This window comes from Rhinolophus hipposideros (assembly GCF_964194185.1).
Source record: "Rhinolophus hipposideros genome assembly, chromosome: 15".
In the NCBI taxonomy this organism is placed as follows: Eukaryota; Metazoa; Chordata; class Mammalia; order Chiroptera; family Rhinolophidae; genus Rhinolophus; species Rhinolophus hipposideros.
Genome location: NC_138061.1, coordinates 14046511 through 14073893, shown reverse-complemented (window position 1 = coordinate 14073893; position 27383 = coordinate 14046511). Strand labels below are relative to the sequence as shown.

The 27383-nt window shown below is 35.7% G+C and overlaps 2 protein-coding genes across 3 annotated transcripts in view; one reads left to right on the top strand and one right to left on the bottom strand.

Moving 5' to 3' along the window:
• Window positions 1-1020: 1020 nt before the first annotated feature.
• DCLRE1A (DNA cross-link repair 1A) lies at window positions 1021-21154 on the bottom strand. Its single transcript, XM_081073557.1, has 10 exons — window positions 21044-21154; window positions 19446-20556; window positions 15832-17523; window positions 14241-14374; window positions 13047-13165; window positions 11835-11975; window positions 10148-10293; window positions 9217-9371; window positions 3152-3293; window positions 1021-2068 (listed from the first exon to the last, which is right to left on the bottom strand). The coding sequence occupies exons 2-10, from the start codon at window positions 19906-19908 to the stop codon at window positions 1908-1910; spliced, it is 3153 nt and encodes a 1050-aa protein (XP_080929683.1). The 5' UTR covers window positions 19909-20556; window positions 21044-21154; the 3' UTR covers window positions 1021-1907.
• A 152-nt stretch (window positions 21155-21306) lies between these two features.
• Window positions 21307-27383, top strand: part of NHLRC2 (NHL repeat containing 2) — a 38741-nt gene continuing 32664 nt past the window's right edge. Inside the window, exons 1-3 of one of the 2 annotated variants that reach the window (XM_081074013.1) lie at window positions 21307-21761; window positions 24675-24827; window positions 26875-27330. In XM_081074013.1, the coding sequence (XP_080930139.1) occupies window positions 21584-21761; window positions 24675-24827; window positions 26875-27330 (787 nt within the window). In that variant the 5' untranslated portion in view covers window positions 21307-21583. The remainder of the gene's footprint in view (window positions 21762-24674; window positions 24828-26874; window positions 27331-27383) is intronic. The other variant, XM_081074014.1, reaches the window with a different exon arrangement.

The window sequence follows — 27383 nt, the reverse complement described above, 5'->3', positions numbered from 1 at the left end:
GAACAAAGTTAAGAAACAAACTCATAGATACAGAAAATATTTTTATGGTTGTCAGATAGGAAGAAGGTTGGGTGTGTGGGTGAAAGTAGAGGGGGGATTAAGTACAAATTGATTGTTACACAATACTTATGGGAATGTAAGGTATAACATGAGATGTGGTCAATAATATTGTAATAACTATATATGGTGTCAGATGGGTACTAGATTTATTGCCATGATAGATGGGAGGGGGTTGGGGCAGGATGAAAAAGTGAAGGGATTAAAAAGTACAAATTGGTAGTTACAAAACAGTCACGGGAATGTAAAGTACAGCCTAGGGAATATAGTCAATGATATGGTAATAACTGTGTATAGTGCTAGGTGGGTATTAGACTAGTTGTGGCATCACTTTTAAATTATATAGATGTCTAACCACTATGCTGTAAACCTGAAATAAAATAATATTTAATGTCAACTGTAATTGATAACTTTAAAAAGGGGGGAAAAGGGAAGGGAAATAAAGAGGTCCAAATTTCCTGGTATAAAACAAACAAGTCATGGGGATGTAACGTACACCATGGAAATATAGTCAATAATATTGTGATAGCGTGGTACAGTGTCAGATGATTGCTAGACTAATCATGGTGATCACTTATTTAAGTATATAAATGTCAGATAATCATGGTGTACCCCTGAAACTAATACAACATTGTATGTTAGCTATATTTTTAATAAAATTCTTAGGAAAAAAGATAATTCTAGAAAAAAATGAATGAAATTACCCTAAATGACTTGACCATCTCCTCTACGTTAAAATATCAATATTTGTAGAATATATAGTTTTTCATTTTATAATTATAACTAATTATAAAAAGTTTAAGGCACCAAGCCCAAACCAGTTAAAATATTTTAAGTGTGTAATTAAAGTCAACTGAGAACATAAACTGGATTTATTACCACTGTGCCCCTAAAAGCTTTTCCTTCCCTAAATGTGACCCCTACAGCCCTTACCTCCACAACAAAGTAAAATCCAAGCTGAAAATAATTTTCCACGAAAATGTTTATTAAGAAATCCCCAAGTCAATTTCATTTGCAAAACACACCGTAATGCAAAAACACACACATAAACTGATGAGTATATTCTTTATGCTAGCCCATTTTCTTATTTAAACTTCATAAAAATATTTTTAATATGCATTGCATAAAATTTTCATTTTTGGATCAGCTATTTAATCTGTGTTGGAGAGATCAAGTACATAAATAAATAATCTAAACTCACTTTTTAAAAAAACTGAAAAATCTAAACTTTCAGTTATCTGTTATCTGGAATAAATAGTTCAGATAAATATCATTCATGCAAACTTTCCTCTGTCCTTTATTGAGTAACTATCTAGACTCTTTGAGTCACCTTCAGAGTAAAATAATAGATTACTTTCATTGAAATTTTATAAAATTGCATGAAAGACACCGGTATAAATACCAAAAACCAAGACATTATACAGCAAATTTATTTTTTAATTTAAGTATATATATCATATAAAAAGTTTTATCTCATAAAAATATGCTACATGTTAAATGATTTTAAAGACACATAATTACTTATATATAATGCTTTTAATCTAATTATCTATGATCATGAATCATTTTGGCCCCAAAACCTGCCTTTATTTCCCCTCTGAAGGCTGGATGCAGAATATAACTGGAGGGACAAGCATCAAAGGTAGTAGGGAGACCAGTCCCAGTTATCACCGATGATGCTGAGAGGCACGCAGTACCTTGAACATTTTATTCGAACGTAGATAAGAAAATAAGCTATATGAGTGACCTTCATGAGGTTTTTCACATAAAGTGTATTCTGTATCACTAAAGATTTAACTAACAAGCTACACCTAAGTTACTTAATTACTACGGAGTCCTTCCAGGTAACATTAATATCCAGCTTCCAATTTCCATTCTTTAAAATATTTCTCCATCGTGCTCCTAGATTTCAAGGTGCCAACATTCACGGTGGGTATGATTTTCTGGGGCTTCAGCCACTGAACAAAACGTTTCATTTCTAGGTAGCTGCTGTGTTCACTATAAGGAATTCCTGAAACACACACAAAAAGATATTGTCTAGTAAAAATCAAATTAATTTTTAAAAATTCACAAGTCTGAAATAAAATAAAGGAGAAAAGAAAAGCAATCCAGAGCATTTTTGTCAAAAACTCCCTGATTCTTTATTTCTGATAAAAAGAAAATGTTATTTTATGAATAATAAAAATTAAAACAAAATAATATGAAAACTGAACATTAAAAAATTCTATTACTTTTCTATGCAGACAACAATATGCATTTCTATAGATTCTTATTTATAAGTAGGCTTTTCTTTATAAACAATTCTTCCCTTGAAGCAATCTGCTCAGCTATGAATTTCGGGAAAATCCTGGAAGAAATTTTCTTTTGAAAGAATTCTTCCCTGTAAGCAGTTTGCTCAGCTATTAATTTCAGGGAAATCTTGGAAGAAATATGAGTAAATTTTGAAGAACAATAAGCAGGAGACTCTTGATTTCCAGAGCAAGGAAGCGGATTCCAGCCTCTAAGCTTCTCACACATAAAAAAAGCAAAAAGAGAGAAAGTAAATCCTAAAAATCCCTCTATCTTCTTTACTGAAGATAAAGTACTACAGTGAAAGACAGAGAGGGGCTTGTTCTGAGTAAAGGAGGGTCTTTGGAGGCTGAAAGTAAATCACTGGACTAGTGACAAATCAGCCATCAATATAATAAGCTCACTTCTGAGGACAATGGTAAACGTCCTCTAAGAGACGAAACTCTGGCTGTCACCACATCTAATCCGCTGTCTTCCTGCTCTCAGTTTCACAGCGTCATCTAAACTTCCAGTGCACAACTGCACACTCTCCTTTCAAGTAGTTCTACAATTTCCTGTACTTATCACTGATCACAAACGAAATGATCTGTATTAGTCCATGTCTATTTACTATGGTCATACTCCTTTATATCAGTTTACAATGTATGAAAGATACAGGTTGAGAGTACACAGAGCAATGTGAAACTCTTGAATTGTTTAAAGATTCTGTTGCACCTGTTTTCCTTGCATCTTAATCCTACAGCCCTTTTTAAAAAATGTAAAATTAATTACAAACATTAAAAGTGAGGACATTTAATAGTTATACCGTATATTGAAATGTTTCCTTTGGTCTTGGGAATAACATCTGCTATACTTGTTAACTTATTAGAGTGTGTCCATCCTGTAGGTCGAAAAGCCAAAATCTGATCATATCTCCCATTGCACTTCTTCAAATGACTCTGTAAATCCTGATAAATGAAAATAGGATATTGAATTAATGGTCAATAAAGATGGGTTATGTGGAATAAAACAGAATGATTAAAGATGTTAGGTCGGCATAGTCACAGGGAGTTTTCACTTGGTAAGCATTAGTGTGCAACAATCTAGTGCTAGGCTTCCGAAAGAATAAAATCACTGAAAAACAAAATATTTTCCTCTTTACTTATCTAAAGTTAAACATGCTTAAGTACAGTCTGAAAAAAAGTAACATGGGGTAACTTTAAACATAACTATGTATTAAAACGTTACAATTCAGATAGCTACCAAAAAAAGAAAATTTCCAAATCCTGCTACTATTAGGATGTTAATATTAGAGATACTAGTATCTAATAGTATTCCAATTAGAGGTTGGCAAACATCAATCCAAACATATCTCCATGCATACACATAGTAGAGGATTGATGGATAGAAAGATGGAAATGATTTTATATACTCAACACATATATTTTAAAGATGACAGTGGCTTTCTCAGGTGTTTACTCTTTTCCACCTTTAAATATGAACTAGAATAATATTAAAATATTCATGCTGCTACAATTGGGAGTAATGTGCTTCCCTAACAAATCGGGTAGAATACAGAATTTTCCAAACTAAAGTCATTACAAGTGATGACATTTGATAACATTTTTAGAAAATCAATAACCAAAGTTCAACCTTTGAGAGATAAAGGAAATCCAGTGAAGATAAAAATGGCACAAGGGATCCAAAAAAGTCTAATACTTTTTTGGTCTTCAGACTAATCACAGAGTTTCAAAGGCTCAGTGTAAATTTATAATAAAATTTGAATTTTATTTAAAATAATATAAAATCTGAACTGCATGCAGTGTCATCTTGGATTTCCCAAAGACTCCTTTTTCTTCCCTAATCATACATAGCCTGAACTATTTTAGTGTTCTAAAAGATGCTGGTAACCATTTCTACATCTACCTATTCAACTCACTCATCCAGTATCTGTCTCAGTATTAACATCAAGTGCTGGTATTGGAATGGTGGGGGAGAGACGGCCTTCACCTTCAGGAAGCTTACAGCTAACTGGGGAGACAGTCAATAAACCCCACCTCCTGGGTCTTTTTTAATGGAAACTATCTGCCCTTTTTTAACTTTTTCTAACTTTCATCATCTATTAAATCATCAGAACCTAGAAGTCTTACAGACTGACCTTTTCATAAAGGACTCTTTTTTTAGTATAAATTCCTATTAATGGAATTGTTGAGTTACAGGAATAACCCTTAATTTCTAATACTATCCAAGTGTATGAGAGTGGCAATTTCTCTAAACATCAGCACAGAAATATTACCTTTAAAACATGTTAATTTGGTAGAAGACAAATATACCACTATTATTTTACTCTTATGTTTGATTACTAATAAAAAGCTGAACATTTTGTGTTTATCTGATATTTACATTTTACTGATGAATTAGTAACAATCCTTTCATTTTTTTTGTGTCAAACAATAACCTTTTATTATTAATTTGAAGTCAGTACAAGAATAACTACCATTAAACAGTCATATTTCTTCCCAACTCTACTCCCCCCCACACAAAAAAGTTTAAGTTATGGATGTATCACTAAGTTTTCATTACAATATTCCTGGCTCTGCAAATTTTCAAGTTTTCTGTCTTGCTTAGTATAGGGCCTAGCAAATGTAATATGATTTGCTCAATTACTAATCCTACTCCCCTTGTCCTCACAAAAAAAGGAAATAATAGGAAACTGAGGTTTAGAGCAATTATACCTGTGATCCCGTAAACTATGAGTCCAACTTTCCCTATAGGTCATCAAACTTATCCATTCCTACCTGTCTCTGCAAAAACACTCAGGAGAATTAAGTGAGAAGCAATTTCTGCTTTTCATGAGACAAATCAGATTTACCACAAAACATCATTAACCTGTGATACAAACAAAACGTGACACTATCACACAAGTCAAACATACAGAAAACACTGCCAACAGTCACTAGTTCTTCATTAACCACAACTGGAGAACTACTATCATGAGGAATTTTATTAAGAATGATTTAGTCAATGCAAAAGACAAATACTGCACGATCTCACGTATATGTGGAATCTAAAGAACAAAATAAACAAAACAGAAACAGACCCATAGATACAGAGAACAAACAAATGGTACTAGATGGGAGGTGGTTGTGGGGCAGGGTGAGAAAGGTGTAGGGATTAAGAAGTACAAATTGGTAGCTATGAAAGAGTCTCAGGAATGTGAAGTACAGTATGGAATATAGTCAATAATATTGCAAAAACTATGTATTGTGTCAAATGGAGGTGCTGGATTGATTGGGGAGATCACTTCATAAATTATATAAATGTGTAACCACTACACTGTACACCTGAATAATACTGAATGTCAACTATAATTAAAAACAATAGTCATGGGGATATATAGTACAGCATAAGGAATATCAATATTATAATAACTATGTACAGTGTCAGATGGATAATAGACTTATTGGGGTTATTACATTGTGAGGTATATAAATGTCTAATCACTATGTTGATTTGTGCACCTGAAACTAATACAAAAATAAATTAATTTAAAAAAAGGAAAAAATTTACCCTAAAAAAACAAAAAGGAATGATTTAGTCAACATAAAGCCCCTGATACATGATTTGTCTCTCTGTTTACTGGTAACCAGTTTGTGATAAAAATGCTTTTCAGTATATGCCACTAGAATTATTTTTTTCAATATTCAAATAATCATCTCTAAGATTACTGTTATAATGTTTTATCACATTCAGTAAATCAGGTTTAAATCAGGGGTGGTAGTCAACTCTGTATCACATACATAAACTTGGGTTGTTGAACTATTAGATAGCATGAACGGTATTATTTATAGCATGAACGGCTTTCAAAAATGCCTTAGAAACCCTGGAAATTGAATCAGGTTGTATTTTCACAAAAAGTCATTAGTTCTGATGCAACAAAACTATTTTTGGCTGGTAAAAAGAAAATAGCTTTAAGTACTAACTAAAATCTAGCTTCGTGGTAACAACCATCAGCTTCTGCTCCATCTGTGTTGTGAAGATAAGAAATCATCAAAAATGTCATTAACATCTGGTTACTTTATTGGAGGAAGGGGAAGGTCTCCTGAAGGCAATACCAATAACAGATGACAAATACAGAAAAAACAGACAATGATGTCAGGTCATTCTGTTTTCAAAAACACTAGCCTCAAAAACAAAACAAAGCAAAACAAAACAAAACAAAACAAATGGGTTCAAAATGAATATTTCTAAGATATTAAAACTGATCTGAAGTCGTGTATAAAACATTATACTTAAGTTTGTAGCTGTTTGAAGTTTTAATTCTTATATAAGTCTGGATTTGTAAATATATGATCTCTAAAAGAAGGCAACGTGGGTCAGAACAGTTTGTAAAAGCTGTATGCTGCAAGGGAATTGTCAGACAGGAAGTGGCGGCCCTTTTCCTGCTTGAGGCTAATGAATCCCTCTACCTGTGTTTCCTTCTCAGAAACCTCACTTCATTCATTATTCCCTTCTCTCTCACATCTTTAATTTCTCCATATCCCTCACACTATGAAAACCCTCATCTCTTATAGTTAACAAACTCCCTTTGGCCATCAACACATCTGGCTCCTCTTCACAGCCATGCTCTATGCTTCTTGTTTCCCTTTCCTCACCATTCATTCATTCATTCATTCATTCATTCATTCATTTTTGTCTTCAAAGCAGATAACTGCCAGTCTTTTTTTTTAAGTACAGAATTCAGTGGTTTTTAGTATATTTACAAAGTTGTATGACCATCACCACTACCTAATTCTAGAATATTTTCATCACGGTACCCATTAGCAGTCATTCCCCATCTCCCTCAAGCCCTGACAACCACTAATCTACTTACTGTCTCTATCGTTTTACCTGTTCTGGACATTTCACATAAATGGAATCATACAAAATATAGCCTTTTGTGACCTGGCTTCTTTCATTTGGCATAATGTTCTCACTTGGCAATATGTTCACTCATATTGTAGCATGTTTAGTATTTCATTCCTTTTCACAGCTGAAAAATACTCCTATTTTATGGACATAACACGTTTTGTTTATTCATTCATCATTTGATGGACATTTGAATTGTTTCTACTTTTTGGCTATTATGAATCATGCTGCTATGAATATTCATGTAGAAATTTTTATGTAGACATGTTTTCAATTTTCTTGGTCAGATACCTAGGACTGGAATTGCTGGTGATATGATCACTCCATGTTTAACTTTCTAAGAAATTATCAAACTGTTTTCCATAGCAGCTATACCATTTGTAATCTCACTAGCAATGAATGAAGTTTCCAACTTTTCCATATCCTCACCAACAATTGGCATTGTCTATCTTTTTTATTATAGCTATCCTAGTGGGTGTGAAGTGGTATCTCACCGTGGTTTTGATATGCAGTTCCTGATGGCTGACAACATTGCCCACTCTTTTCATGTGCTTATTGGCTATTTGAATATGTTCTCGTTCATTTGGTGATTTGTACACCTTCTCATTCATTCCTCAGCCCTCGGCCATCTGGCTTCCTGCAACATCATGTCACTGAAACAGTTTTTGTGCAGGTCACCAAAGATGTCCTAATTGCCCAATTGTCATTTTCTCCTCATATAACCTCTATGCAGCATACAGCACTTTTAAACATTTTCTTAAAAAGGTTTAGTCCTTTCATTTCTATAATAATCTGATTCCTCCACCGCCATTGTGCTCTAAATGGGTAATTTATTCAAATGGAACAAACTAAGTTAGTAGGAAATAAAACTGTATAATAAAAACAATAAAAATATGCTATACCTTCCTCAGGTTATCTGTGTTCATTTTATGATTAATCACTCTCATTAGCCTCCACACAAATTGAATGCCTCCCACATTTAAAATAAGTGTGCAAGGCTGGCTAAAACACTAATGGACAAAATTCTGACTTGATTATCTCTGAAATTTCTTATAAATTATATACTCATGAAAATAGGTCATAAAAATTTTACCTTAATCTCATGAACAAAGGAGAAGTTATACCAATTAGAATTTCCTTACTCAAGGGATAGACCTCAAATATTAATTTTCTTCACACAATATAAGTGTTATTATTTATAAGACAGATATAGTAATTAGCATCCTAAACTATTTCAGAAAGTTCCATAAAAGTTATTTTATGAATGTCACAGCAAAAGTGAAAATATTTTTTGTGCACATCATGTTTTAAATCGTTTCTAATACACAGGTTTGATACATGCCATTGCTAGATGTAAAAAATATTAGCAAATGGAATAAGATTAGCAAATTCTAAGACTAGAATACGAATAAACCTAACAAATAAGATCCCCAAATCACAGGAGGTCATATCTTTTGTATTTTAATTTATCCCCAAGAACTCATACTAGAACTTCCTCTTAGGATGCACTTCCACTATTTTATTTAATCCTCACAAGTAAATTTATAACATATATCATGTTATAAGGGCTTAATAGTAACACAGAATAGATCTGAAGAAAAGTAAGAACTCCTCAGAATTCTCTCCTCATTTCCCCACTCATTCAGGAAGAACTGGAAAATGATCTTAAAAGCAGGTCTGGAAGACCAGATAGTTGTACAAGCATGCTTTTCTACATTTGTTTCTTCCCTTATGCCAGTTCTCCAGTTCCCAAACTGGGATATGAATGGGCACATGAATTACTGTATAGAGCTACACACACAAAAAAACTGAAAACATTTAAAATTCCCCTAAAAATTTTCCTAGGGCAATTTTTACTATTATCGGTGACTTCATTATAATTGAATTCCTCTAGTTAAATGCGGATAAATGGGATTCTAGTTTACAATCATCATATTACCTTCTCTAGCTCATCCTAAAAAGACATATCTCTTGAATGCTTACCTTATAATTAATTTGCATCATTGGAAGAAGGTGAACCAGTGAATTGCACATGTCTACAGTGATGAGGGAATTAATTTCTGGTATATTGAGGCACTGTAATGTTTTATATTTTTCTTGAGACATGCCCACTTTGGAACCTAAAACATCAGCAATGGCTACAGGCAAAGGAAAAGGTTAAAAATAGTAAAATAACAGTTTATAAAAAATAATAAAATTACAACTTGATCAAATTTTAAAATAAGAATTTGCCAAATAAAAAGAGATTCAAGACATTCACACTTTGCCATATCTGTAAAAGGCTGAATAATTTTGTTGGTTAACTGTGTGGAATAAATTGTGAGAAAAATCAAAGAATTTATTTTTTAAAACCTAGTATTTACAAACTGTACAATATGTATAGAAAAGGGTAGATGATGAGAAGAAACCAAATCTGGAGTTAAAACCCTGACTTTGTCACTTCATATCTCAATGTTTGACGTTATGTGACCATAGTGAAGAAATGGAAAGTACTGTGCAGAATAGCACAATGCTATCTAGATAAACTACAGTTACATATCATTTAGGAACAAAAATTAAAACTATTCTCTAAGATAAATGATGGTTATCATCAAAGAATGCAGTTATGCAACTATGCACTAGTCATCTTTCAAAGGTGACTGAAATACTAATGTAGCATGGGCATTTGCTCTATAAACATTTTATAGATATAAAGGCTACCATAAACACACTTATCAAATGTTTCCATTAAGTTAAGCCTCTCAGAGTTTAAATGGATCAGACTCTATCAAACTTTCCTTCAACTTCAAAGGCAATATTGCACCATTTCAGGAAATAAATATCAAGCACAAGAATAAAGACTGAAAGGGCTTCATGCAAAAAGAAGCTGATCTTTATAATATATTAATGTAAATTAGATACAGCTAACACCCACCTAGGAAGACTTTCTCTTTTCCAATAGAGTAAGTGCCACAGACAACAAGAGTTCGTGGGTTTAGAGTTACAGCCTCAAAGGCAGTGTTGATGGCAAACTGGATAACCTCTTGCTGAGATGGAAAGGAGTATTCTGGGCTGCAGTATCTATGATAGAGAAATATGGTACTTAGTAAAAGAGCAACAAGAAAGCCAGAGCATAAAGCTGGATGCTATTTTAGCAAATTTACATTCAACAGCAATGTAATATACTAACACTACTGCAAGTTATCTCACTGCCTGTGGTTAAAATATTTGTTACCAGGTAATGATAATTTACGATGGAGTTATGCATGTTCGGTATACTTTTTCTCACTGTGTTTCTTTTATCATCTTCAGATAAAGAAATTGCCTTTTTTTCTTCAAGAATATTTCTAGCCAGGCAGCTATTTTAACATCTGAATTATAAAGTTCAATATCTTCTTTTTTTTAAAATCCCTATCATTCTCAAAAAAAAAAAAAATACTGCTGACAGGGATTATCTTTGGACTAAAGAATTCTGATGTAGTAAAAAATATAATTATTAAAATAATGAAACAAAACATGAATTTAATGAAGTAGTTTTAAATCAAACAGTTAATATTTATATGGTTATTCTCTCTTCTTAGGAGATACAGAAATATACATAGCATTACAGGACTATAATAAATCCATTGGTTCTACCTCAAAACAATAACACCTAATGAAAAACTAACCCTAAGGCTACTGTCTGTCTGTCTGTCTGTCTGTCTGTCTGTCTGTCTATCTATCTATCTATCTATATGAGATGAAAACGAAGTGCTTTTTCACTAAAAAGGTCAATGTACAAACACCAAAGAAACATTTTCCCCAATCTTCAAGACTGTTTTTGCTGATCAACAGTCAGAATAGAGGAAAAAAGTTTTTTTTTTCGCCTATAAAAACCCACAAAGAAATTCAGAATTGCATGTAGAATAGTACTAAGTAACAAGAAAAGTTTTTTTTAACTTATTTTCTTAATGTTTTTAGTATTTAATGTAAATATAAAGGAGTGGAAAAATTAGTGTCAGAAAACTGAATGTGCAAAGACCATCCTTTACTAAAAATATGCCGTACAAACTCACTTCTCCTTAAAACAGGTTGAAATAGGTAACATAATTAATTTCTAACAAATTGCTGAGGTATTTTAATATACAATAAAAAGATAATGGCTTATACCATGATGTTTATAGCACTTAGGAGTTCAAAGTTGTCACTTATGAACTACCTTTTTGAGAAAGAATACAATTCTGAATATTCAGAAATAGAAATGTATTTTGGCCTCAGTTTTCTCTTCACATTTATACTTAATTGTTACAGATACTTTGAAAGGGTAATCCAAAAGAGTGTTTTCCTAAAGTTTGCCCCCAATTTTTCATCCATGTTTCAGTAATAGGATTCTCACATAAACCATATTTTCAAAAGGAAACGATAAAAACATTGAGCTGTAGTCAGTTAAGACATGTAATCCCAAATTTGTCCCTAAGCAAATGTGTTTTTTCAAACAGCGTCCCTCTGATAAACAGACCTAAAATGACATTTGAGAAAAAGCTATCATTTTGATTACCTAAGCAAATGTTCAAATTATTCATAATATACAGGGCAAATACTGTCTGTAGGAAAAGGAAGCACACCAACAAAGCCTCTCTTACGTGGTATCTAGGTAAAGCGTGTGGATTTTCTGGCCAGCAAGAAGAGAACGTTCCATGCTGGGATCTGCTCGGAAGTCTCCGGTGTGTAATATGACATTACCATTAGGAAGATAAAACAGGATCATGACAGCACCTGGACAGCTGAACACAAACATTTCAAAGAAATAATCATATCATAAGCAAAGCACCTAAAGGAAGAGTACTTATTTCAATATCAAGTTCATACACTTTATTAGCTGACTATAATGACAAAGCATTGTATGAAAGAGAAAATGTCGTACTTTCATTAGGGAAATTTACATCATAAAAAAAAAAATTGGCGTATCGGAAAGGATTAATTCAGTAGACCTGGGTTGCTCAAACTCCAAACATTCCCAAGAAAGATCTGTCTTTAGGACTAGCCCTTGGGTGATGAGTTCTGAGCCCTTGGAATGTTCTGCTGAGAAGAGTACATTTTGTATGCTTGAGCACTGCACTGGGCCATGCGGTACTAGTATGACAGACAGTTTATGCTAACAATGGGATCTATAGTTAATGCCTGTTTTTGCTCTAAGGGACTGGAGTCTGAGTAGCTGAGATCAGTCACATGGTGATGCATGCATACGTGACTGACCCTCAATAAAAACCCTGGACAACGAGGCTCCAGTGTGCTTCCCTGGTTGGTAACACTTCCCATGGGCTGTTACACATTGTTGCTGGCAGAATAAAGCACATCTGTGCTACTTCTTTAGACGAAGACACCTGGAAACGTGCTCCTGGTTCCTCCTGGGTTGGCCTCCCATTGGCCTTTCCCCTCTCCTGATTTTAATCTGTATTTCTTCCCTGTGATAAGCTGTAACCACAAGTTTAACAGCTTTGCTGAGTCCTGTGCGTTCTTTTAAAGAATCAGAGCCTGAAGATGGTCTCGGGGATCCCCGACACAAAGGGATGTGGAAATTACTGCCAAATCACAAGGAACTTTCATTTTGAATTCTAAGAAAACACAGGAAATAATTACATTTGTAAGTAAAACCTTCCTCTTACCTCCCAGCCCAAAAACTTCTTATATTAATTTTTGCTCCAAAAGACACGTTAGAGCTGATGGTCTGGTTAGGTCTTATTTTCGGGGAAACACAGTAGTTCCAATAAAAGAGTTCTTAAATAACTATGCTAATGTACTTTCCTTTTGAATATTTTAAAACAGGCTATTATTAAGGCAACTTGAATACTTACTGATTGGCATCAAGCAAAACAATTTTGACACCATTCACCATACATTCAGTGTCTATTGGCAATGGATGGATATATTGTTCTTGCACATGAAGTTTCCTCTTCAACAAACTGCCAGTTACCTACAAAAAAGGATGTGCTTATTGCTGATAGAGTAAAACACTAAATATTTTATTTCATATCTGGTTTAGAACCCAAGCATCTTAATAATCTCCCTGTTCTCCCAATTACATTCAATGTAAACTCTCTAGAATGCCAGGAAGAACTTCCTGAAATGACTGTCACAACTCTGCTTTGTCACTGACTCTCCCTCACTTGTGATAAGTCCATCCTTAGCATGAGCTATAAAACCCTTCACGTCTGGCCCCTTCCCATTTATGTAGATTTATCTGCTGTTATTTACTATCTCATGTTTAGCCATTCTGAAATATGAAATACCTGGAACGCCTCTATTTCTCAGGTGTCTGTGCTTTTGTAACCAGCCTTAGTCTCTACCTGGAAAGCTCTCTCCTCTTTTCTCTGCCTGGTTCTAGAATCAGACAGACCTGTGTTCAAATTGTCACTCTGCCATTACTAGCCCTGTGACTTGGGGTATGTCACTTAACCTCTCCAAGCCTCAGTTGTTTCACTAATAAAAAAAGGAGAATTCAAAAATGCCGTGAAGATTAAATCAAACTCTAGCCAAAGCCCTTAGTAGGCATTCAAATGCTCATCTTTTAATAATTAGTTCAAGCTATTTCATCATGAATCTTTTTCCAAAGTTATCCTGGGACAGAGTAAAGCACTCCTTTCTCCCTACTTCTATGTGCTCTGTTTTTGTTTTACAATACCGATCCCTTCCTGGTATTATTTGTGAATGGGTCCTCTGAAGGCTGTAGGCTCAACGTTAGGAATTTTGCCTTGAATATTTTTTTAGGCCCTCAATAAATGTGTATTACATGAAACTTGTTTTTTTTAGTATATCGTGAAGTAGTTTATCTATTATTGTTTCTATATAATAAAACATATTTAAAAAAACTTTTTTAACTGTTGACAATAACTCATTCAATTTTAGAATCTCAGTGTGGAATCTGTTTTCTCATATCTTGTCTAGAATTGTAAGTAGTTCTTACAATTTTAATTTTTCTTTTTTTATTGCAAATTGCTTAGAAATTCACTGCATTCTCCAAATTCAGAATTTAGAATACTAAAACTTACCTCACTACAATAAATTGGAAATGTGAAGTTTTTAGACAATCCAGCATAATGATCAGAATGAAAATGTGTGAGAAAATAGGCTGTACAACCTTCAACCAACCCATACTGAAAGGCATCAACGGTAAAGCCAGTTCCTGCAACGAAAATACCAACACTGCTGCTTGAGCAATAGCCAACAAAGGAAAAAATAGCCAATTTGATTATAAATACCAAACCCTCTAACAACGTTACATCTCACTTTTAACTTAACTTGATAACTTAATTTAAAACTTACACCAAATGCGTCTTCTAAGTTCCCGCTAAATATTCTAATATGGGCTTTTTAAATGAATAACTATACAAAAAATAAATAAATAATCAAAGTGCTAAGCTACAAAGCAATTATTTGTTTTATTTTGAATATTGTTTCTCTGAATATTTTCAAGATACTTACTGGGAACCTACATTCCTTTACTTCTGCAAAACAGCTAAAACGCTAACTTTCTTCTAAAACATAAATTCTCAACGGGCAGTAGTGATATGCTTCTAAAGGGGTAAAAAATGATTGAAGGCCCCTATGATATTACAATGGTTTGTGGCCCTCCAAAGGGCCACAGTACAATAGCAGACAAACAATATATCAGTAGTATTTGAATTTCATTGCAGGGGAAAGGGAAGAGTGAGGGAAACAAGAAAAAAGGGTCTAAAACAGTCTCTCTACAGGAGCATTAATTTAAAAAGAAAAAGGCTGAGCTGTTCTAAAATGTATTCAAGAAAGAACTACCAAAGTGTTCTGACTGAGATATGCAAGTGAATAAGCAAATCTTCACATTTTTATTGAGACTTAGTAACACATGGCATACTAGTTTTAGGCTCATTTAAAATACAGAAAATCAATCAAAATAATTATTAAAAACAAAACTAGTGTTATGATGTACATAAATGCTATTCACTGTATAAATATTTTTAACAAATTATAGTTCTAGAACATCAATAAAGCACTTTAAAATATCTTTCTGAAATCAACTGTATTCTGGTAGCCTTCTTTTCTTTTCTTTTTAGAAAAAGAGTTATTGGTTTCGTTAATAATAAAATTAATTTCACTATTTATTTTTTACTAACTCATGTATAAGTGCATGAAAAATTATAGGAACATGAAAAGGCTGAGAAACTAATTTATGATAGGTTTAAAAATGTTTGGCATTTATGATGACCTGTATAACCTGTGACATTTTCCTTCTTTGAAGCTACTTAGTAGTACTTTGCATTTCTTAAGTGCTTAGAGACTCTTCTATTATACTTACTTTCAGAGAGTCTTTCCTCCTTCTATCTTAAGCTGATCTTTACCAATGTTTGTCAAATCTGTAATACCTACCTAACTAGTACATACAGTATCTTCTATATAGAATATGTTTAATAAAACTTTACTGCATGGAGCAAAAAAAAGATTAAATACACACAAACAATCAGTATTACAAGTCAAGGAAGCATAAAAAACGAAGGAAACACAAAAAATTGTTTCATACAAATACACACAACATGGGCAATGAACATGAAATCCAAAACAGTTGATTTGTCTGTAGATACATTAAGCATTGATACTTCAACTTACCAGGTATTTTTTTATAGAATGGACACGTCCTTTTTCTTAATTCTGCATTAAATGACTCTGGGATTTTCCCGTTGCCTCTCTGCAGTCGGCCACAAGCTGATTTTATGAAGACTTTCTCTTTACTTAAATTGACTGTTCCAGCTTCTGTCTTGTTAATATGGTGATTTGACCTCTTCTGAAGTGATCCTTCATGTAGTGAATCAGACTTTTTAAGTCTCTTTCTTTGATGCTGTGACCTCTTACTAGAAATTTCCACAGACTGCCAGTTCTCATTTACATTCTTTGCGTCAAATTCTAAATCACTTAAAGGTTTTTCTGCTTTCCTCTTGCACTGCTGAGACCTCTTTTCATTAGGACTTACAACTGCATTTAAGTTGATCCCTTCCAATGTACTTTCCCCTATTAATTTCTCTTCTTTTATTTTGGGCGGTAGACCAAAATACACACCTATATCCATTTGTTTCATTGCCTTGGTAGAAGGGTGTACTGCATTACACTTAGGGCCAGATGGCAATGTTTTCAAAGACTTAGTAGCAGTAGGTATACTAGAAAATTTCTCTGTATTTAAAACTGTTACTTTACTGTCTACCATATCATCTGACAGCTTTCTGCAGAAACATGCTGAGTTAGCACTGTTCTCAGCACTGAAGTTTTTACTTGAAAATTCTCTAATTTTACTCTGGGTTGGATGGAAAGAAAAACACCCTCCTCCCTGGCTTTCAAAAGGTTTTGACATTGCACTCTTAAGTAACGGAAGAGAAATTTCATTGTAAACAGCTGATTCCTCAATTACTTGTTTCTGTTTATTTGATTGAGATGAGTGAAATTCTGGCTCATCAGGTTTTACTTTAGTAGCCTGATAACTAGAAGAAGCAACCCCCCCAGCTAATGCAGGAGGAAACAACAGAAAGTCATCATCACTATATGCTGGATCATGATATAAAATCATATTCTCATGTGGGAAAATAAGTTGAGACGAAACATTTAGAGTTTTGTATTTATACAATTCTTCATTGTATTTATCTTGAGTTAAGAAGCTATTCACTTTGGGGCTGCTCTCCTGGTGTATCAATAAGGGACCATGGATTTTTTTAAACAAAGTACAGCTGTTGTCATCTTCGAGGCTGCCATCTTTAGAGCTTTCTGTAAAAGGTAGTTCGCGTTGTGAATCATCCAGCTTCTCATCTATAGTGTACGTTTCTTCGTCACTTTGAAGTGGAGAATAGGAGATTTCACAGTCACTAAAGTCATTTTTTGGCAATGGTAAATTTACGTGTTCTGAGTTGTTTTGGCTGTCTAATTCTTCAGCAAGAGGCAAACCAATTCCTACCAGTTTGTGATTATTAACACATTGTGCACATTGTGGAGCTTGTTGGGACGTTTGGATATTTGTTGAAAAGGAAATATTTTTATTTGTTTCAGCTGGAAACTGAGATTTTCTTAGACACTGTGTCACCAAGAAGTGATCAGCTGATACATTTTTTAAGTTCTCAGTTTGTTTCTGATTTGGATACCATCCTTCCTCAAGACTACAAAGAAAGCTTGAATTAGTCTCACTGAAACTACCAGCTGATCCATGTGACGGACTGCGGAAAGGACCATTACTCGCCCTGCTTTGAGCTAGCAGGAGGTGAGTATATCTCTTGTAATGAGAAGGAATTGTTGAGGTACACAGAAGACCATCAGGACACTCTGAAAATGTTAATAAAGAAAGAAGTATCATAGGATCAAAACACAGACTAAGCTTTGACAGCATTAGCACTATAAATTAACATGTAAGTGGAAAGTCATCAGCCCTATTTGAGGCCTTGGGACAATAACTATCTTTACATAAATCAAAAGCTCAGCATAAAATAACAGTAGTACAGTATGGTTTTGCAAGGTGCTAGTTATTATTTTTAAATCAAATCCTCTTAAATTTCTTTTCAAATAATCTTTTCGCAAAAATAATTTTAAGACTAACACCTTCGTCCCTGCTAAGTAACTCTCACAAATATGAGCTTCAAAATCCATGTATGCTTGCATTACGTATTTCATAATCATGTGCTACAAACTGACACCATCAGTTTCACCAGTTCACTACTGCTTAGACAATAAAGAATAAAGAAAACTGGTATATCTCTCACACATATGTTTATGTTTATGTTTATGGAGCAACAGATTTATGACAACTGTACCAAATTAGATTCCATTATTTAACATTCACACTGTATACAATAACAATAATAACAATCTTAATTATAGTTGCCCATACCCTGGATAATTTACATTCTGTTCTAAGATGTGAAATTCAATTTGATAAACTGGTTAATAATAAGGCTTCAATAATCTGAAAACCATTCCCTATCATACCATTATGATGGAGAAACATTCTGTAAACCATCTTGGCATATCCCTTTGTATGTTCATTTCTAGGTTTATAAAAAAAATGATCTTTCCCCCCCCCCCCCAAAAAAAAGATGTTACATTAAATTAGAAGACTTCATTGCTTAAAACTTAACTTAAAATCACTTCCTAAAAGTATCTGTTATAGAACAGAGTTGAATTCAAGATGAGTTCATCTGAGATTCTATTCAAAGGAGTTTAGTCAGGAAAAATGAAAAATCTTTTTGAGGTGGCTTTATCTATAAAATATTTGACCCTGAGGTGGTCACCAGGGGACTCCAACTTCCACTTCTGGTATTCAAACCACTTAAAAGCAAATTACTAGCATTTGATGAGGCTGTCACTCGCTATACTTTTATAAGAAAGGCTAATGCCAAATTTTAAAAAGAGTTCTTTTGCATCTTCATGCAGAACTTTAAAATGATAACTAGAGGTTCATAATGAAATGTCTTGTGAATCATATTTAACATGAAAGCCATACGGAGTATTATTTTTATTTTACTGAATTTTAATTCTTTGAGATTTAAAAATCTATGTATGGTATATATAACTTTAAAATATATAAATCATCATAAACCATTCTCCATATACTCCAAGTTGGATTTTCTACATATTAAACATGACGTTAATTATATATTTTAAAAGATAAAAAACATAGCATTACTTCAGTTACCAACTGACAGATTCTTGTTAGAATCTTCATAACCTAAGATTCCCAGTTCCTCTTGCTGTACAGTAGCATGATGAATCCAACATAACTATATTTAGAAGACTGGACTATACTCTTAATTCTCTAAAAGTCTGTTTCATAAAAAATAACAAAACGGGCAAGTTGTTTAACTTTTAAGAAGCCACATCTATAAAATGTTCAAAACCACCTACCTGGTGCGATTGTTGTGACAGTCAAGTCAACAGAGTGAATGTATCTAGGATAGTATGTGCCCAATTAACATGTATGAAAAATAATTGAGATGTTTAGGGACTTTCATGAAACAAAATGCATTTAAACTATTTTTAAGTTTGCAACATTCTTTACAATTATACCATCAACTGTTATCTTTGTATCCTCCTTAAGGGTCAATTAATTACCTTGTTTGCCTCTAGGGTCATTTATACTTACAGTGTCTCATCTCTCTTGGTTTATTGGTGGCCTTGCTTGTTTCACTGGATTGATATGTCTGGCCTAATACAGGCCTATTTAAAGAGCACCATCTTTTTTGTAATCTTACCTGTTTCAGAGACTGATGGACAATCCAAACACTCAAAAACATGCCATCGAGGTGTTTGACCTAGCAATGAGGAAAAAGGCAACTGGCAGTTTGGACAGTAGCCATCATAAACTGGGCGTATCTTCGGAGACACTTGTTTGTTTTTGGGAGTCCTACTCTGCTTTCTTGGAGTGGTCTCCTTGCCTTGGGACTGCTGGATACCATCTCCACAACTAGAATTCTGACTAGAAGCTATAGAAGTCTGATTATCTGTTGCTCCAACGCACATTTCAGGGTCCTTTACCTTCTCTTTAGCTTCCACAGTTCTTTTGTTTCTGTTTCGTTTGGACTGTTTTTTTCCATCTGCTGCTTTTTCAACAGGTTTTGGAATATTCTCAGAGCAATTATTGGGATGTCCTCGTTTCAGTTTCCTTTTGGATTTGTATTCCCAGATGTCTTCTTCCAAAAAAGTATCTTCTGACATGGCAAAAAATGATTTCTATCATTCAAGAAGCACCAATCTTGATTACATTGAGAGTCTAGTTCTTGTTACAAAATTTTTAAATGGAATTATTTTGCTGAGAAAAAAACTTAACAAAAACCCCACTAACTTCATGGGAACCTAAAACTTGGTAATGAATATATTGGCAAACTACAAACATATAGGTGAGAACACCTGCTGTTGCATTTATACCACAACAAAATTAAGATAACCTAGCCCAGGGGTAGCATCTCAGAAGTTTTCTATTTGGGCTACTATTTCATTCAGATACCTCGGCCTCTTCCATGACTCGATTCCAAAAAATAAGAATCAGTAATACTTTGGAAAGTAATTTCAAAGTAAGCACTAATGACAATCTCAGGTCAAGCTTCGTGAAATCGTTATAAAGCTCCTATTCTCTTTCAACTGGACAACTGTCCAAGTGATTCCCAGCCCCCGGACAACTGGCTCAGCAGGGCTTCTGAACAGTACAAAGGCCACCTCGGTTTGCTAATTAACAGCGGTCACTCCATCATCCACGTGTGTGCTTCTCCATCAACGTAGCTGCCCTTCTCCGTGACTCGTTGCGAGTCAACAACTTCAGTTTCCCGGGTCAGGCCCGCATCTTCCTCCAGCAGCAACGAACCCACACTGCACGATAAACACAATTCAAATCTGTGACGTCCTGCCTGCACCGGGGCCACACTCCCGAGTCCAGAGCACAGAGGCGGTCCGCCTGCAGGTGGCCGGCCCTTTCTCCACCGGCCTCAAAGCCAAGGTGCCCACCTGCCCGACGCCTCCCGGGACACACGGGACACGGCGAGCACAGGGTGGGGTCACCCTCCAGCGCAGGGAGCGAAGGAGCTGCTCACGCGGCCCGCCCCGCAAACGCAATCACCGCCTCCCCTGCTCCCGGCGGAAGCCGGGCCCGGAGCCTCGCCGCCCCCACCTGCCAGCGGCCCCCCCCCCCGGGAACCGCCCCCGCCGCGTCCGCTCCCCTGGCGACCCCTCCTCCAGCTCCGCCACGAGTCTCTTCTGCAGAGCGAGGCAGCAGTGCATCCGCGTCTAAGCCAAAGCCATCGGCCGGCCTCCCCAACTTTAAAACGCCTGTCCCTTAAGGACAGCCCTCCTCCTTTACCTTTCTCGACTTGGCGGGCACGGCTTCCCGCGCCAGGACTGTGTCGAATCGGCTGGTCGCGGTCTAACAGCCAGACGTCATACAGGCCGGAAAAAAAAAAAAAAAAAAAAAAAAAACCCGTGCCCGTTGTTAAGTCCTACGGATTTATTTTTTTTGCCCTAAAACCCACTAATTGCCAACGTGGAAGGCGGGGGGGCCGTACTCTCAGCGCCTGGAGGACGCCACCCCGGAGGCCTTTCCGTGTGGAATCTGGCGTTCTGAATGTCCAGGCGCGGCCGTGGCCAGAAGATGCACAAGGGGCGGGGGGCGGTGCGGGGCGGTAGTTTAATTCCGGGCCCGGGAACTGCGGCGATTTGCAGTCATTGTAGCATTTGAATGCATGCTGAGGAAGGAAAACAGTATCGTTAGGGTGGAGTGGGCCTGCGGCGAGAGGACGGTGCCAGGGACGCTCTGAAACCCAAGGGCAGGAAACGCTTCTCGTCTTCCCAGACGAGCCCGTCCCGCGGGCCGGCGGCCGCCTCCGCACCGTCCGGAGAGAACATGGCGGCCCCCGGAACCCGGGGCTGCAGCCTCGCGGGCCTGCTCCCGGCCCAGACCTCGTTGGAGTACGCCCTGCTGGACGCCGTCACCCAGGAGGAGAAGAACCGCCTGGTCTACCAGTACCTGCAGAAGGTGGACGGCTGGGAGCGGGACTTACTGGTGCCCGAGTTTCCGGAAGGTGAGGGGCTGGCTGCGGGGTGGGGACCCTCCCGGAACCTCCCCTTCCTCGGGGACAGTGCCCTCCCCCGAAGCGGGGGCCACGCGGGGTGGGTCGCCGCGCCCGGGCTGGCGCCTGGCTCAACTTCAGCCGCGGCTCTGCAATTCCCGGGTGTCCTCGAGGGTGGGGACCTGCGTGTTCGTCCCTCTGTCCCGAGTCCCATCCAGGACGTGGGTTAACTGAGTCGACGTTCCGCGGAGGTGCCGTGGCCCCCGTGGGCAAGGACCGAAACGTCGGTGCCACCGTGTTCTGTCAGGCTGGTTGCCCAACATGGTCATCGTCCTCGTCTTTCGTCATCCTAGCCGGCATTTATTGATCACTTCTCGTTTATCGGTCACTTATGTGGTACTCAGTTCTAATCACTGAAGGGCAATTGTTTATCTTATTGAATCCTCCCTACCCGTTGAGGAACTCATTAGTAGCCCCATTTTACAGTTGAGGAAACTGAGGCCCTGGGAGGTTCGGTAACTTGCCCAGGGCCTAACAACAATATCTGCCCGAGTCGGAGTGTAGAGACCCCAGTTGGCCGGTTTCTCCATTGTGCCGCACTTTGAAGCCATCGTGGCCCATCTCCAGCTTTGAATCCCGGCTGGCTCTGTGGGTCTTTGGAACGAGAGGGAACTGAGATGCCCAGCAGTGCTAATTGTGAAGCGCATCTTGCGATGACAAATGAAACCCTACTTTACCTTCTTTGGTTGGGACTGTCATTGTTTCGCCTGGTGGTGTTGGCATGTCTCCTGGCATGACACTGAAACCACATGTATAGTTAATTGGTTGGATGTGGCAGGGTTCAGTATCTAACGGGAGGTATATGGGAACCTTACCTCCGACAACAGTCTTGTATGTCTTTCCAGGCCTTTTGCTTCCTCCACCTTGAAAAGCGCTTATTTTTTTCTATTATTAATCCTATCCTGGATTTGAAAGTTTGTGGAATTCCTACAAAAGAATTGGGTGCATGAGTGCTTATCAAAGAAACTTTAAAAGATTGTGTGTCTGTGTGTATATATATACACATATATATACACATATATACACATACATATATACACATATATATATGCACATTTTAAAAAAACTTTTTCAGAAGTTATATAGTACACTGTTATAAAAAAGAGCAGGTCATCAGCTAGGATTTAGGCCAATGTTTTTATTTTCTAGTCTTGTTTGTATTTACAGTGAGTGTATTTTATTACCATGAGATTTGACCTCTGTGACTGGTAAATAATGTTACAAAATATTCAGGCTTTGTATTTGACATCGTGAAATTTTCTGCTGGACCTAATTATTGAGGACAGAGTACTAGAGATGAGGTTTTTCTTGGTTTCTTTATCAAGAAACTGTAATCAAGAAGTCATAAACATAACTCTATCTCAAAAACAGTATGCTTTGTTCATTTCTTAAACACGTGTATGAGAACCAGTGTGGCATAGTGGATAGATTCAGAGAGACCTGAGATTAAATCCCAGTGATTCCATTTGTTAGCTGCATGATTTTGAGCAAGTTACTTCTCCAAGCCTACTTTGCTCACTTAGAAAAAGGAATGAGTATTTACCTTTCAAGTTTATTATGTGGATTGGAGTTAATATACCTAAAGTTCTTAGTTCAAAGGAGAGCTCCGTAAATCTTAGCAGCTTTTAAAATTATATTCACTGTAATTATAATTTTAAAACTTATTATTAAACCTGATAAGCACCTAACACAACAACTGACATATAATACTTTCCCTGCCCCCATCTAAGTCGCTGTTGACTATTTACAGAAAATAAATTTAGAAGACAGATTCATAAGTATTTTGCAATTAGGATGTAAAATATACATTAATTAGTTTGAAGTTTTATATGATCACTTGACTTGGTATACAATTAACACTTTATTAAAGTGGATAACTAAGAGTTCACTGTACCCTAAAACCTCACTAGGTTGAATTGGCAGAAATACAAGTTTCATTTGCAGATTTTTTTTTAGAATTTTGTTATAATTGAGTAATTCCAGTTACTGTTATTAGTCATTAGCTTTTTATAAGCAATTGTTCACCCAACTCTGGCTTTCAGTTTCTATAAAATATTTCCAAATACCTGTTTCAATGTATAATTAAATATTGTATGTCAACTATACTTTCAAAAAGGTACAATTGTTGTAGTAGCTGCTTTTATTTTCTTATATCAAACTCATTATGGTTCCTTTCTTAAGTTTGTTGAATGAAGATGCTGTACCTTTAATATTAATTTAACAAAATCTTCATAGTGCATAATTAAAATTGTAAATCATGGTCAAGTGGTTATAAATTGTGATTTGCAAAAGTACAGATTAATGAGATTTTATTTTTCTTTGTAGGGAAGGTAAAACATTCTTCATCAATATTAATGTTGCTTCCACGAAATCTATAATAGTGTATTTTGCTTAACTTTGACTTTAAAATAATTTGTATTTAAGGTTTCGTTGAAATACAAAGCATTTTTGTTCTGTCTTATGAAATTGGCTTATGCATTTTGTATATTTATCCTTTTAACACTTTTCTCCTGATATTTAGTCACATCTTGCTATTCTTAAGATTGACCTTCATTCTCAATAGCACATTTGTACCTAATTGTGTACTTAGTCCCTCTTAATATTTGATATTTCCTCTTGTTTTTACCTAAATGTGTTGATCTTACTTCTTTCACATAGACTATTATGCTATTTCTGAAAGAAATTTAGTAGCTCTTTCTTGCTATATTTGCGGACTACCTCATGATAGCTTGTTTCTAATCTAGTTCCCGTCATCCCCTCCCCTACCCATCCTCTCCTTAGAAATAACAGTAGTTCACATTTTAGTGGAAAGTTTTAGATAAATTGTCTTTTCCTTTAATCATGACAATTTTGTGTAAATTTCAGGATTAGAATGGCTGAACACTGAAGAGCCTATTTCTGTCTACAAGGATCTATGTGGGAAAGTGGTCATCTTTGATTTCTTCACCTATTGCTGCATAAATTGTATTCACCTATTGCCTGATCTCCATGCCTTAGAACACACCTACTCTGATAAAGGTATCTGCCTTTTAATTGGTTTTTAATAACAGACTTTCCTGGCAAAGGCACTGGAAGAGTAGCTGATTCATTTGCCTATAGGAGAGTGAACATTTGATAAGACTTCAGTAATTCTAAAAGTAATATCTAATTTATGAATTAAGGACTCCATATATGTTTTCATGACTCTTCATGAAAGAGTCAAGCTTAGTGATACTGGTTTGCCTTATGAAAGAACTAGCATTTAGTATATGGTTTTTCTCTAAGAATAAGGACATAATTTACTTTTTTCATGATCAAGTATTTTTAAACGTCATTTTATATATCTAGACTTACATATAAATTTCTTCCATGAAAATTGAAACGTGACTAATTTTATAATCTTCTCACTGACATAAAATATTTAAAGTTAGGAAATGTGATTAGGCCTCCTTTAATTTCAAATGACATGAGCAACAGTGGAATACACTGTTGAAACTATTATAACAAGTACTTTTTCTTTGACCCTACTGTATGAAAACATGATTTATAAAGGTTAATGTCTTCCAGAGCACTGTAAGAAATCCTCTTTTATGGTATTGCAAATTCTGAATATGTAAAAGATTATACTTAGTATTTGCTTTAGAAGTTAGAATATTTTTCGGATTTTTTTCCTGTTTACTTCTTTCTAAAGAGAGCATGGGGGTAAATGAAACTAGAGATTTCATTTGATTTGGTTTAAATTAATACATATTCTGCTCTTGGAGTGGATAAAAAGGGAGAGAGGGTCACTGATTTTGTGAGAGTAAGGATGAGAATAGAGTATACATGTGACAGCTTTACTTTTTCCTTTCCAATTTGGATGCCTTTAATTTCTTTTTCTTTCCCGATTGCTCTAGCTAGGACTTCCATTTTTGGGTCTGTCTCATACATGTGTAGTTTAGGAGTTAAGCTGAGACTTGTGAGTAATCATACTCAGAAATGGGGAAGCACCTTCTCTAGCTCTCTTCCCCATTCTTTTCAATTGCTGGTTCCTTGGGCCAGAAAGGTAGTGGCGTTTCTAATGGAGTTTTAGCCACCTATGTTGCTCTAAAACTGGGACCCATCCTCAGTGCAAAGCCATGAAAGGGGAATCAAAACAGGAAGCTTACCCTCACATGGTTTGCTTCTCCAAATTTCTAGCGGTCTACCTACTCTTGTTTACTTTTCTGTGTCCTTCAGCTATATGTGTGTGTTTGTGTGTGTTTGGTTTGGAGTTAATAGTTGTAAATGGAAGAAGGATGGGCTGTCAAGGAATTACACCTCCCAGTTTGTGTGGTTCTATTTCTTTGTGCTGGTTTGTTTGCTTGTTTTTTGGTGGGTGTGTCGGGAAATTCTAATTTACATAGCCATTATTGCCTCTACTACTTGGTAGTCAGTATTGAGTCTTTTTCTCTGAATTCAGCCCAACACTTTTTTCCCTTACACTATATTTTTGACATACTGTATTAAGTAAAAGAAATACATTGTTTTTAGTTTTTCAGTTTTCAGCATTTCTGCTATCTATAATAAGGTGTGTTCTAAAATTACATAGTAAGAATTTTAAATAAATCAAAGACCCCATATTATGGAAACATCTCATGTTGCTCTGTTAATGTGTAATGTAATTAGGTCAGAAAAATGTAAGAGGGTAATGTGACAATAAATACCAACAAAAAAACAGTCATAGTCACTGTGAATTTCAATGGGGCTTACGAAGATGGGAAAACAGTTAACAAAATATCAATATCTCATATAAAACTAGAATGTATTTTTTTTAAAGCTTTGTCTGAATAAAGGACACCAGGCATTTTTAATCCTGAAATAGCCACATGATTTTTGACCATGTGTTTTTATGTAGTTTTCAAGGTTGTCATGAGATTTAAATGTTAATTTTTTTATTCACGTTTAAATGCAGTTGAAGACACTAATTTAGTTCTGCCTTTTTTATTTCTTTTTTTAAATCTCTGGTCTGTTTATATTTATTAATGACCCAACGTCTAATGTGTGGATCGTGATACTCAAACTTTAATACTTCATCCTATTTAACTTACAATTGATTTTCATTTAGATGGTCTTCTGATTGTTGGTGTTCACTCGGCTAAATTTCCAAATGAAAAAGTCCTGGATAACATTAAAAGTGCTGTTCTTCGCTACAACATCACCCACCCTGTGGTTAATGATGCCCATGCCAGTCTTTGGCAAGAACTGGAAGTTTCCTGCTGGCCAACTCTGGTCATACTTGGACCCCGTGGAAACATGTTGTTTTCTTTGATTGGAGAGGGACACAAAGATAAATTGTTTTTGTATATTTCAATAGCTTTAAAGTATTACAAAGACAGAGGACAGATCAGAGATAATAAAATTGGAATAAAACTCTATAAAGATTCTTTGCCACCTTCACCATTGCTGTTTCCTGGCAAAGTAACAGTAGACCATGTTTCTAAGAGATTGGTAATAGCAGACACTGGACATCATAGAATTTTGGTCGTCTGGAAGAATGGACAAATTCAGTACAGCATTGGAGGTAAAGTTTTTTTCTAATTATGACATGTAATGTATAGTTCAAGGAACTGTATC